We start from the raw sequence: 14,006 nt of genomic DNA, 5'->3' as shown, positions 1-14,006 counted from the left end.
AGCGGACTCACAGGTGGACAGAGTGGTGAAGTCAGCATTCGGCGTGCTTGGTTTCATTGGTCAGAACATTGAATACAGGAATTGGGATGTCTCGTTGAAGTTGTACAAGACATTGGTACGGCCACATTTGGAGTTTTCTTTGATAGTGACATTTAAGGGGTGTCTTGATAAATACATGAATAGGATGGGAATAGAGGGATACAGTCCCCGGAAGGGTAGGGGGTTTTAGTTCAGTCGGGCAGCATGGTCGGTGCAGGCTTGACGGGTCGAAGGGCCTGTTCCTGTGCTATAATTTTCTTTGATAGTTCAGGTCACCCGATTATAGAAAGGATGTTATTAAACTAGAAAGAGTGCAGAAAAGATTTACTAGGAAGCTACTGGGACTTGATGGTTTGAGTTATAAGAGGCGGCTGGATAGACTGGGACTTTTTTCCCTGGAGCATAGGAGGCTTAGGGGTGATCTTATAGAGGTCTGTAACATAACGATGGGCACAGATAAGGTAGATAGTCAACATCTTTTCCCAAAGGTACGGGAGTCTAAAACTAAAGGGCATAGGTTTAAGGTGAGAGCGGAGAGATACAATAGGGTCCAGAGGGGCAATTTCTTCACACAGAGGATCACTGTCTGTGCAGAGTCTGCACGTTCTCCCCGTGTCTGCTTGGGCTTCCTCCAGGTGCTCTGGTTTCCTCCCACAGTATGAAAGACGTGCTGGTTCGGTGCATTGGCCGTGCTAAATTCTCCCTCAGTGAACCCGAGCAGGCGCCAGAGTGTGGGGACTAGGGGATTTTCACAGTAATTTCATTGTAGTGTTAATGTAAGCCTACTTGTGACTAATAAATAAACTTTATTTTACTTGTGACACTAATAAATAGGCACTGACTAAAATGGTGGTTGGTGGTTTAGGAGTTGTGTACTTGTAATGTGTAACTCTGTAAATAAATAAAAGTGTGCAATACAGTTCTATTGTTCAACTTAAAGTTTTATAGTTTAAAGTTTATTTATTAGTGTCACAAGTGGGCGTACATTAATACTGCAATGAAGTTACTGTGAAAAAAACTTGCTATTGTAATTAGAACAGCAGCCTGATGGAAAGGATTCAAATTGTGAAACAGGAATAATGGAGAACTTTGAAGATGAAGGCAAAGTTGGAGATGGCATTAGATTAACAGAACGGAGGGTTGAGCAGGGGGTATGGAAAGGGAGATAGACCCTGTCAAGGGCAGGATTTGGAGGCATTATTCATGAAATACCTGCAGCTTGGGACAGCCGGCCTGCAGCATCTCAATGCAGAACTGGAAGTAGGGGTTGGTCTGCTTAATTTCAGTGTTCACCTCCAGTAGCCGAAGTTCAGTGCAGCAGCCCGCCTACAGAAACACATGAGAAAACAGGTGAGTAAAGCAGGGACCCAACTGGGAAATGCAACACTCTGCCTGATGCTGTCCCACCAGCTCATTCCTCTTTGCCCTGCAAATTTATTTTTTCAGATAATGATCCAATTCCCTTTGAATACCTCAACTGACTTTGGCATCAGCACACTCTCAGGCAATGCATTCCAGATCAGAAATACTTGCTGCCCATTCAGCCAACCTATGTCCTTTTGAAGTTCTACCCCCTCATCCTCATGGCTCACAGTACATCCAAAATTTTGTATAATCCACAAATGTTGAAATTGTGCCCTATAAACCAAGATCCAGGTTGTTAATATCCATCAGGAAAAGCAAGAGTCCCTGCACTGATCACTGGGAAACTCCACTATCAACCCTCCTCCAGTCTGAAAAACATCTATTAACCACTACTCTCAGTCTTATGTCAGTTGGTTAATTTTATATCCATGTTGCTACTGTCCCATTTATTCCACGAGTCCTAACTTAGCTCACATGTCTGTGTGAGACACTTTTATCATATGCCTTTTGGAAGTCCACGTAGATCACAGAATTACCCTCATAACCCTCTCTATTGCCTGATCAAAATCACTTGCAAGTTAATTAAACACAATTTGCCATAAAGAAATAAAAGCAGAAAATGCTGGGAAAACTCAGCAGGTTTGGAGGCAGAAACAGCGTCAATGTTTCACACTGGTGCTGCCATACCCGTTTGAACTGCAGGTTATATTTTTAGTTCCGATTTCCAGCATCTGCAGTATTTTACTTTTATAACAAAACAGATTAGCTGCTCATTGGGTAATTCAGCTGTGGCTTAGTTGGCAGCAGTTGGGGCCTCAAATGTTTACAATTATATAAATGAGTTGGATGAAGGGACAGAAGGTATGGTTGCTAAATTTGCTGATGAGACAGAGATAGATAGGAAAGTAAATTGTGAAGATGATGCAAGGAGGCTACAAAGGAACATGGATAGATTGAATGAATGGGCAAAAATCTGGCAAATGGAGTATAACATGGGTAAATGTAAAATTGCCACTTTGGCAGGAAGAATTTAAAAAAGTATTTCATCTAAATGGCGAGAGATTGCAGAGCTCTGAGGTGCAGATGGATCTGGGTGTCCTAGTGCATGAATTACAAAAGGCAGGATACAGGTACAGCAAGTAACCGGGAAAGCTAATAGAATGAAAGGGCAGCAAGGTGGCACAGTGGTTAGCACAGTTGCCTCTCAGCGCCAGGGACCCGGGTTCGATTCCCAGCTTGGGTCACTGTCTGTGAGGAGTTTGCACGTTCTCCCCGTGTCTGCGTGGGTTTCCCCTGGGTGCTCCGGTTTCCTCCCACAGTCCAAAAATGGGCAGGTTAGGTGGATTGGCCATGCTAAATTGCCCCTTAGTATCAGGGGGACTAGCTAGGGTAAATGTATGGGGCTATGAGGATAAGGCCTGGGTGGGATTGTGGTTGGTGCAGACCCGATGGGCTGAATGGCCTCCTTCTGTATTGTAGGATTCTATGATCTAATGTTATAGTTTATTGTGAAAGGAATCGATCGTGGAAGTAGGGAGGTTATGCTTCAGTTGAACTGGGCATTGGCGAGACCACGTCTGGACTATTGTGTACATCATTAATTTCCTTTTCTAAGGAAAGATGTAAATACATTAGAATCAGAGAAGATTTACTAGACTAATACCAGAAAGGAGCAGGTTGTCTTATGAGGAAAGGTTGGAGGTTGGGTTTGAGGTGGCACAGTGGTAAGCACTGCTGCCTCATAGCACGAGGGACCAGAGTTCAAATCTGGCCTGGGGTTTGTCTAAGTGGAGTTGCACGTCTTCCCTGTGTCTGCGTGCATTTTTACTAGGTGCTCCAGTTTCCTCCCACAGTACAAAGACGTGCAGGGTAGGTGGATTGGCCACATTATATTGATCCTGAGTTTGTGTATGTGGCTATTTTGATGTAGTGCAGTGCCCCTCAAGCTATACACCCCTGGCAACAGACTAGTGACCTATGCCCTGAGAGAGAGAGCAAGAGAGAGAGAGAGAGCTGACTTAATCAAAACCTTTATGATCCTGAGGGGTATTCACAGGGTGGATGTGGCGCAAATAGTTCCTCGGGTCACTGTTTAGACTTAAGGGTTCGCTCATCTAAGAGGGAGATGAGAATTTTTTTGAGGGTCATGACTCTCTGGAACTCTTCTCCAAAAGACAGTGGTAGAGTCAAGGATGTCTCAAGAGCGGTTGCAGGACATTCTGAAGGGGGAGGGGTGAACAGCCAGTGGTCATGGCACACATTGATACAAATGACAGGTTAAAAAAGGGATGAAGTCCTAAACACAGAGTATAAGGAGCTAGGAAGCAAGTTGAAAAGTAGGACCTCAAAGGTAGTTATCTCAGGATTACCATCAGTACCATATGCCAGTCAGAGTAGAAACAGCAGGATATATAGGATAAATATGTGACTGAATAGGTTACACCCGGGCAGGATCGGGACTGATGCCTTTGGTGGGGTATTTGTTAGAGTGGTTGGGAGGGTTTAAATTAATATGGCAGGGGGATGGGGGCATAAGTAAGGATTCAGAGCAGGGGAAATCAAGAACAAAAGAAAAAGACAGCAAGGAGAATAAGGAAAGTGATAGGCAGAGAAATCAAGGGCCAGAATCAGATAAACACACAGTAAGAAATAGTACAAACAGGAAAGAACTTTGGTAAGGCCACATTTGGAGTATTGTGCGCAGTTCTGGTCACCACACTACCAGAAGGAAGTGGAAGCTTTGGAGAGAGTATAAAGAAGGTTCACCAGGACGTTGCCTGGTCTCGAGGGCGTTGACTACAAGGAGATTGAATAAACTAGGATTGTTTTCACTGGAAAGACTGAGGAGAGACCTGATAAAGGTCTACAAAATTATGAGAGGCACAGACAGGGTGGATAGTCAGAGGCTTTTTCCCAGGGTGGAAGTGTCAATTAGGAGGTTCAAGGTGAGAGGGGTAAAGTTTAAGGGAGATGTGCGGGGGAAGATTTTCAAACAGAGAGTGGTGGGTGCCTGGAACGCGTTGCCAGTGGGGGTGGTGGAAGCAGGCACATTAGCAATGTTTAAGAGGCATCTGTATGGGTAGATGAATAGGGAGGGAAGAGAGTAAGGGCAGAAGGTTTTTTTTTAGTTTAGTTGGGGCATCATGATCGGCCCAGGCTTGGAGGGCCTGTTCCTGTGCTGTACTTTTCTTTGTTCTTTGAGAAGAAATGTTAAAAGAATGAGTTTTAATGTTTTGCACCCGAACGCTCAAATCATTCGAAATAAAATGGATGAATTAGTTGCGCAGATAACTGTGGGATGATAGTTGGGATTACGGACTCAATAAACATTGAGGGCTTTTCAGTGTTTAGGAAGGACAGACAAACAGCAAAAGCTGGTGGAGGTGCATTATTGATTAAAGAAGATATTGATACGATATTGAAGAAAGATATTGTGGAATCTGTGTGGGTTGAGTTAAGTTTATTTATTAGTCACAAGTAGGCAGGGGGCCGGGGGGGGGGGGGGGGGGGAATCAGAACAATAGGTCAATAAGCATAGAGGCTGGGGATGAGGTTGGGGCCAAGACAAGGCTATCTAAGAGGAAGAGCATTCTGGGGGAGGATTACCTCAGTGGGCCTGGAGGTCTGGAGTGCATCTGCTTCAATGCAAGGAGCGTTGCAGGCAAGGCAGACGAGCTTAGAGCCCTAATGCTTGCGCGGAACTTGGATGTGGTTGCAGTGACAGAGACTTGGTTAAAAGGACAGGACTGGCAGCTGAATATTCTGGAGTATAAGTGTTTTAGGCGAGACAGAGGAGGGGCTAGGAGTGGTGGGGGAGTAGCAATGCTGGTTAGGGAGAGCATATTACAGCGGTACAGAGGGTGGACAATTTGGAAGGGTCAGGTAACGTGTCACTGTGGGTGGAGCTCAGAAACAGAAAGGGCGCAGTCACTATGCTGGGGGTATACTACAGGCCTCCCAACAGCCCACGGGAAGTTGAGGAACGGATATGTAAGGAGATTCTGGACAAGTGCAGAAAAAAATAGGATTGTTGTAGTGGGAGACTTTAATTTCCCTCACATAGACTGGAAATCGCTTAGGGCTGGGGGCCTGGACGGGGAAGAATTTATAAAATGCGTACAGGAAGGTTCTTTGGAACAATATGTTGACAGTCCAACTAGAGAGGGGGCTATACTGGACCTAGTACTGGGGAATGAGCCGGGTCAGGTCATCAAAGTTTCAGTGGGGGAACATGTGGCAAATAGTGACCACAATTCTGTAAACTTTAGGATAATAATGGAAAAAGATGAGTGTTGTCCTATGGGTAAGGTGCTGAATTGGGGGAAGGCTAACTGCAGCTGGATTAGGCAGGATTTGGTGGCTGTTGATTGGGAGAGGCTGTTCGAGGGCAAATCCACATCTGGCATGTGGGAGTCTTTTAAGGAGCAGTTGATAGGACTGCAGGACAGGCATGTGCCTGTAAAGAGGAAGGATAGGAAAGGTAGGATTCGAGAGCCGTGGATAACCAGTGAAATTGTGGGTCTAATCAAAAAGAAAAAAGAGGCATACAAGAGGTCCAGGCAGCTAAAAACAGATGGAGTACCGGAGGAATACAGAGAAAAAGAACTCAAACAGGGAGTTAGAAGGGCAAAAAGGGGTCACGAAATGTCCTTGGCAGACAGGATTAAGGAGAATCCTAAGGCATTTTATACATATGTTAGGAACAAGAGGGTTGTTTGGGAAAGAATCGGACCTCTCAGGGACAAAGGAGGGAAATTATGCTTAGAACCAAAGGAAGTAGGAGAGATCCTAAACGAATACTTTGCATCAGTGTTCACAAAGGAGGGACACATCTTGACTGGTAGTGTCTCAGAGAGATGTGTTAACCCGTTAGAAAAAATCTCAATTACAAGGGAGGAAGTGTTAGGTTTTTTAGGAAACATTAAGACAGACAAATTCCCAGGGCCGGATGGCATCTATCCTAGACTCCTCAGGGAGGCAAGAGATGAAATTGCTGGGCCTCTAACAGAAATCTTTGTCTCTTCACTGGACACAGGTGAGGTCCCAGAGGATTGGAGGATAGCAAACGTGGTCCCGTTATTTAAGAAGGGTCGCAAGGAAAACCCGGGTAATTATAGGCCAGTGAGCTTGACGTCCATGGTAGGGAAATTGTTGGAGAAGATCCTTAGAGATAGGATATATGCGCATTTAGAACTGAATAATAGCGATAGACAGCATGGTTTTGTATGAGGGAGGTCATGCCTCACAAATTTGGTTGAGTTTTTTGAGGAGTTGACAAAAATGATTGACGAGGGAAGAGCCGTGGATGTCGTCTATATGGATTTTAGTAAAGCGTTTGACAAGGTCCCTCATGGCAGGCTGGTGCAAAAGGTTAAATCTCACAGAATAAAAGGTGAGCTAGCTAGATGGGTGGAGAGCTGGCTTAGCCATAGAAGACAGAGGGTAGCAGTGGAGGGGTCTTTTTCCGGTTGGAGGTCTGTGACTAGTAGAGTTCCGCAGGGCTCTGTACTGGGACCTCTGCTGTTTGTGATATATATATATAAATGATTTGGAGGAAGATGTAGCTGGTGTGATCAGCAAGTTTGCGGATGACACAAAGATTGCTGGAGTTGCAGATAGTGATGAACATTGTCAGAGAATACAGCAGGATATAGATAGGCTGGAAAATTGGGCGGAGAAATGGCAGATGGAATTTAATCCAGATAAATGCGAAGTGATGCATTTCGGTAGATCTAATGTAAGGGGGAGCTATACAATAAATGGCAGAACCATCAGGAGTATAGACACACAGAGGGACCTGGGTGTACAAGTCCACAGATCCTTAAAGGTGGCAGCACAGGTGGAGAGGGTGGTGAAGAAGGCATATGGCATGCTTGCCTTTATTGGATGGGGCATAGAATATAAAAGTTGGCATATGATGTTGCAGCTGTATAGAACATTGGTTAGGCCACATTTGGAATACTGCGTCCAGTTCTGGTCGCCACATTACCAGAAGGACGTGGAGGCTTTGGAGAGAGTGCAGAAAAGGTTAACCAGGATGTTGCCTGGTTTGGAGGGTCTTAGCTATGAGGAGAGATTGGGTAAACTGGGGATGTTCTCCCTGGAAAGACGGAGGATGAGGGGCGACCTAATAGAATTTGGTTGAGTTTTTTGAGGAGTTGACAAAAATGATTGGCGAGGGAAGAATAAAATTATGAAGGGCATAGATAGGGTGAACAGTGGGAAGCTTTTTCCCAGGTCAGAGGTGATGAACACAAGGGGTCACAGGTTCAAGGTGAGGGGGGCAAGGTTCAACACAGATGTCAGGGGGACGTATTTTACACAGAGGGTGGTGGGAGCCTGGAATGCACTCCCAAGCAAGGTGATTGAGGTGGACACGCTGGGATCGTTTAAGACTTATCTAGATAGCCACATGAACAGACTGGGAATAGAGGGATACAAACGAATGGTCTAGTTGGGCACATGAGCGGCGCAGGCTTGGAGGGCCGAAGGGCCTGTTCCTGTGCTGTATTGTTCTTTGGGCTTACATTAACACTGCAATGAAGTTACTGTGAAAATCCCCTCATCGCCACACTCCAGTGCCTGTTCAGGTACACAGATGGAGAATTTAGCATGGCCAATGCACCTAACCTGCACATCTTTGTATTGTGGGGGGAAACCGGAGCACCCGGAAGAAACCCATGCAGACACAGGGAGAACATGCAAACTCCACACAGACAGTGACCCAAGCCAGGAATAGAACCCAGGTCCCTGGCGCTGTGAGGCAGCAGTGCTAACCACTGTGCCACCACGCTCATTACATCTGGGCATCGCTGGCTGGTTAAGAAACACCAAGGGGCAAAAAGCATTCATGGGTTACATCTGGACAGGGACTGATGTCCTTGGTGGGGTATTTATTACAGTGGTTGGGAGGGTTTAAACTAATATGGCACCCGTGCATAGAGGTGGTTTACAGATCACAAACCTGTAGTGGTAATATTGGGAATAGCATTAGACAGGAAACAGTCTGGTTCACTAACGTCCTTTAGGGAAGGAAATCTGCCATCCTTACCTGGTCTGGCCTACATGTCACTCCAGACCCAAAGCAATGTCATTGACTCTTAAATACCCTCAGTGATGGGCAATAAATGCTGGCCAAACCAACGATGCCCAGATCCCATGAACAAATAAAAAAAGAGATGCATATGATAAAGGAACATCTGTGATCATGGACGACTTTAATCTGCATATAGATTGGGTGAGTCAAATTTGTCACAGTACAATAGAGGAGGAATTTCTGCAGTGTATATGGGATGGTTTCCAGGACCAATACGTTGAGGAACCAAACAGGGAACAGTCCATCTTGGATTGGGTGTTGTGTAATGAGAAACGACTAGTTGGCAATCTAGAGAGAACCCTTGTAGATGAGTGACCATGTTGTGACAGTGTCTCTTTACATACCTAAAGAATTCTACAGAAATGAACGTAGGCCACTTAGAAATCACGAATGGGGAATTCATAACGAGGAAAGAAATGACTGCGGAACTAAATTCGTATTTTGCTTCTGTCTTCACAGTTACATGAATAAGGTATCAGAAGTTATGAGAGAAACATGTTTTAGTGAGGAACTTGAAGAAATCAATATTAGTAGAGAAATAGTTTTGGGGAAATTGATGGGATTGAAGGCAGATAAATCTCCAGGGCCTGATAATGTTCATCCCAAAGTACTTAAAGAAGTGGCCCTAGAAATAGAAATCCATTGGTGGTCATTTTCCAAAATTCTTTGGACTCTGAAATGGTCCCTACAAACTGGAGGACTGCAAAAGTAAGCCCGCTATTCAAAAAGGAGGTAGAGAGACTGTAGGAGGGACTATAGACCAGTGAGCCTAATATCAGTAGTAGGGAAGTTGTTAAGAGTCCATTATCAAGGATTTCTTAACACAGCATTTGGAAGGCAGTGGTATATCACAGTCAACATGGACTTACGATAGGAAAATCATGCTTGACAAATCTAGTGGAATTCTTTGAAGATCTAACTAGTAAAGTTGACTAAGGAGAACCAATGGATGTGGTTTATTTAGACTTCCAGCAGGCTTTTGACAAGGTCTCACATAGCAGACTATTATGTAAAGTTAAAGCGCATGGGATTGTGGGTAGTGTCTTGAGTTGGATGGAAAGCTGGTTAACAGACAGGGAGCAAAGAGTTGGCATAAATGAGTCTTTTTCTGATTGGCAGGCAGTGACTACCGGAGTACCGCTGGGATCTGTGCTAGGAACCCACAGTTCACATTATATATTAATGATTTGAATGAGGGAACTAAATGTATTATCTCCAAATTTTCAGATAACAAAGTTGAGTGGGAGGGTAAGCTGTGAGGAGGATGCAGGATCCTTCAGTGTGAGTTGGACAGGCTAAGTCTCTGGGCATATGCATGTCAGATGTAGTATAATATGGATAAATGTGAGGTTATCCACTTTGGTAGCAATAATAGGAAGACAGATTATTGCTTGAATGGATGCAAATTGAGAGAGATGGATACTCAATGAGACCTTGGCGTCCTCGTGCATCAGTTGCTGAAGGTAAGCATGCAGGTGCAGCAGGCAGTAAAGGCGGCAAATGGTACGTTGGCCTTCATAGCGAGAGGATTTGAGTATAGGGATAGGGATGTTTTACTACAATTGTATAGGGCGTTGGTGAGGCCACACCTGGAGTATTGTGTGCAGTTTTGGTGTCCTTATCTGAGGAAGGATGTCCTTGTTATAGAGGGAACACAGCGAACGTTTACCAGGCTGATTCCTGGGATGGCAGGTGTCATATGAGGAGAGACTAAATTGGTTAGAGAGGGGATCTCATAGAAACGTATAAAATTGTAACATGGTTAGACAGGGTAGGTTCAGAAATAATGTCAGTTTGAGGATAAGGGGTAAACCTTTTAGGACTGAGGTGAGGAGAAATTTCTTTACCCAGAGGGTGGTGAATGTGTGGAATTCACGACCACAGAAAGTAGTTGAGGCCAAAATGTTGTGCGATTTCAAGAAGGAATTAGATATTGCTCTTGGGGCTAAAGGGATCAAGGGATATTGGGGGTAGTTGGGATCAGGATATTGAATTCAATGATCAGCCATGATCATAATGAACGGCAAAGCAGGCTCGATGGGCTAAATGGCCTATTCCTGCTTTTATTTTCTGTGTATGTAAAACTGTACCCCTGCTTGTACTCTGGTGGTGGAATCCAAGTGTGGCATATATACCACAGAATAATTCCCCCTCACACACCACAGCTCAAAAAGAATGGGTTCCCGATAAAAGACAATTACAGGACAAGATAGGAAAAGGCAGAAGAGTGAGATTAACTGAGTTGCTGTCAGTGAGCGCCATCATATACACAATGGACCAAATGGCTCCTTCCATTCTGTTAACCACTCTATGACCAATCCCAAATCTATGATACACCTTACCACAATGGCGTTGAAGATGTTGTGCAGGCGACTGTTGTAAGTCACACAAAGCTGTTTGAGATTTGAACCCGCTGCTTCAAGGAAATGAACAACAGCTGCAGTGTCAACCTGCAAAGAAGAACACACAATATGGCGATCAAAACTAAAATACAGCTTCCTGGCTTTCATCATTCTCAGTCTGAACACTCCAACTAGAACAAAGAACAAAGAAAATTACAGCACAGGAAGATGCCCTTCGGCCCTCCAGGCCTGCACCGACCATGCTGCCCGACTGAACTAAAACCCCCTACCCTTCCGGGGACCATATCCCTCTATTCCCATCTCATTCACGTACTTGTCAAAACACCCCTTAAAAGTCACTACCGTATCCACTTCCACTACCTCCCCCGGCAACGAGTTCCAGGCACCCACCACTCTCCGTGTAAAAAACCTACCTCGTACATCTTCTTTAAACCTTGCCCCTCGCACCTTAAACCTATGCCCCCTAGTAATTGACTCTTCCACCCTGGGAAAAAGCTTCTGACTATCCACTCTGTCCGTGCCTCTCATAATCTTGCAGACTTCTATCAGGTCTCCTCTCAATCTCCGTTGCTCCAGTGAGAACAAACCAAGTTTCTCCAACCTCTCCTCATAAACTGACCAAGTCTCTGCAGCTCTGAGTGCCTGAGTGAGGAAAAGGAACTCTCCATTCCCCAAATTAAAGCCAATAGAAGAGCACATGGAATCCAGCGTAATTTGGCAAATTAGATCCAAAATTGGCTTAGTAGCAGAGAGGCAAAGGTTGTTGGTCAAAGGTTGTTTTAGTGACTCGAAGCCTGTGTCCCTAGTTGAGGGGTCAATAACCAGGGGGCAAAGATTTAAGGTAATGGGCGGGAAATTTAGAGGGGTTTGAAGACAACTTCACCCAGAGGATTATGGCAATCTGGATCTCACCGCCTGAAATGGTGATAGAGGTGGGAACCCTCACATTTAAGAAGCATTTAGGACGAACACATGAAACCCTGGAATTCAAGACTGTGGACCAAGTGCTGGATTGTGGAGCAGTCTCAAAGGGCCAAATGGCCTACTCCTATTTCCCATGTTGTTATCCAGAATCTAAGGGAATTGCACAATAACTTCATTGCAGTGTTAATGTAAGCTTTACTTGTGACTAATAAATAAAACAAACTTTAAAAATTGGAAAAGGTTGTAACAGATAACTGTCGAATAGTTAGACTCAGTAGTAGTACAAAACTCCTAGAAACCAGGCTAAAAGATAAAGACTGTATTACTTGGTGAAAGAATAATAGAGCATAAACTCAGAATTTAGTAATAAAAGCATAGAAAGAGAAGTTTCCCACATAAGAAAACAAAGAATACCCATTAAAATAAGCCCATCACATTCAAGAGGGAATTGGATCAAGATAGGGCAAAAAATATAAATAAATAATTTCAGAAATAAATTAGCACCAGCCCAAGCATGATAGGGTGACTCAACACTGTGCAGTAAGAAACATAGAAAAACTACAACACAAACAGGCCCTTCAGCCCCACAAGTTGTGCCGAACACATCCCTACCTTCTAGGCCTACCTATAACCCTCCATCCTATTAAGTCTCCCAAATTCCCTATACTCTCTTTTCATGAACCCTTCCCCCTTCCTACCCACATCAGTGGTATCAATATGTACCGCTACCTCTGGCTCCTCTCCCTCCCACCTCAGGATCTCTGGGACTCGATCAGCGACACCCTGGATCCCGGCCCCAGGGAGGCAGACCACCATCCGAGACTCCCGTCTGCCTCCCCAAAAACGTCTGTCCGACCCCCTTACTGTCGAGTCCCCGATTAACACTGCCTTCCTCCTCTTTTCCTTAGCCCTCTGAGTTACAGGGCCGGACTCCACTGCGGAAACACGGCCACTGCTGCTTCCCCAAGGCGGGCTGTCCCCCCCCAGCAGTACTCAGGCAGGAGTACTTGTTGTGTAGGGGCACATCCACCGGGGTGCTCTCAATCACGCGAGCTTTACCCTTCCTGGCCGTCACCCACTTGGCCTCCACCCGTGGGCCTGGTGTGACCACCTGATGATAGCTCTTATGATAGTAAGTGTAACATGCGCTTACAACTGAAACATGCAACTTGCTAGCCAACTTACCACTGAATGTTGCAGGTTTAAACTTTCCAGCTTCTGGCAACGGGTGGCCAACGCCTCAAAGACATCAGATGTGACACCAGTGCAATTGGTCAGTCTCAAGGAGACTAAGTGAGGACAGGACTCGGTGATGGTCTGGAAAGAGGAAAACAACAACAGCTTTAGTATTAAAATGGTCACTTGGTTGTACAGAACTTGAATATAGCTTTGTTGCCAAAGCTTTTCATCTTGTGATCAGGACAAGATGTCAAGCTTCAAATAATCAAGATTTTATACCACAGGAGAAAGGGTGCTGATTGGTTGAAAGCCGACTTTGATTGGCCATGACATTGTCATGGAGAAAGCAGCAGGAAACAACAGGCTCCGAAGCTAAATTCAAAGCTTGAACCTATTCCTTTTGTCAACAGAGTATGAATGCTTGCCATTTCTAGTAAGTGTAAATGAGCAACCAAATGAACAAGATGATCATCTTAAATTGGTTGTTAGTGTAACTATTATCACACTCGGATTATTCAGCAAGTGTTGCCCAATTGTAGAATCACATTTAACAAGCGACATTTTGACATTTTGTTTGGGTTTTACAAACACCGGCTGCTTGAGCACATGTCAATTACAAACAACCAAAGAACATGCAATTCGATTTCATCAAGCAATCAGGGACATGCTACCTAGCTACCTAGCATCATACTAGCAGTGAAATTCATACAAAGACAATGCTCAATTATCTGGTAGACAGTTTCTACCAATGGCAGTATCCTGTTTGTGGAAAATATCACTCACATAGCCATTAGTTAGGTATATGCGAGTAGTATTTGCTACCACCAGAATGCTGCCACCAGTCCAAAAAGGTGTCCTGTCTACCACACAACTGAGCAAAATAGTGTATGAATTTCAGTGCCAGTGTAATGTCAGGTACTTAAGTTACATGTCCCAGGATGATCAAATCAAACAGCATGTTCTTTCAGTTTTTCGTAGCAGATAGAGCACAGACCTTATTCAATTAGTCTGTGCTTGCTAAACCGAAAACAAAATGTCTA

At 44.6% G+C, this 14,006-nt stretch overlaps 1 protein-coding gene across 1 annotated transcript in view; it reads right to left on the bottom strand.

Annotated features, from left to right (window-relative positions):
• fbxl6 (F-box and leucine-rich repeat protein 6) overlaps window positions 1-14,006 on the bottom strand; it is a 57,357-nt gene that overhangs the window by 16,747 nt on the left and 26,604 nt on the right. Inside the window, exons 5-7 of the mRNA XM_078230545.1 lie at window positions 12,973-13,104; window positions 10,843-10,950; window positions 1,252-1,365 (exon numbers count right to left, since the gene is read on the bottom strand). Coding sequence (XP_078086671.1) covers window positions 1,252-1,365; window positions 10,843-10,950; window positions 12,973-13,104 — 354 coding nt within the window. The remainder of the gene's footprint in view (window positions 1-1,251; window positions 1,366-10,842; window positions 10,951-12,972; window positions 13,105-14,006) is intronic.

This window comes from Mustelus asterias, chromosome 2 (assembly GCF_964213995.1).
Source record: "Mustelus asterias chromosome 2, sMusAst1.hap1.1, whole genome shotgun sequence".
NCBI classification, from domain to species: domain Eukaryota; kingdom Metazoa; phylum Chordata; class Chondrichthyes; order Carcharhiniformes; family Triakidae; genus Mustelus; species Mustelus asterias.
The sequence above is the reverse complement of the archived record's forward strand: the minus strand, read 5'-3'. Positions and strand labels throughout refer to the sequence as shown.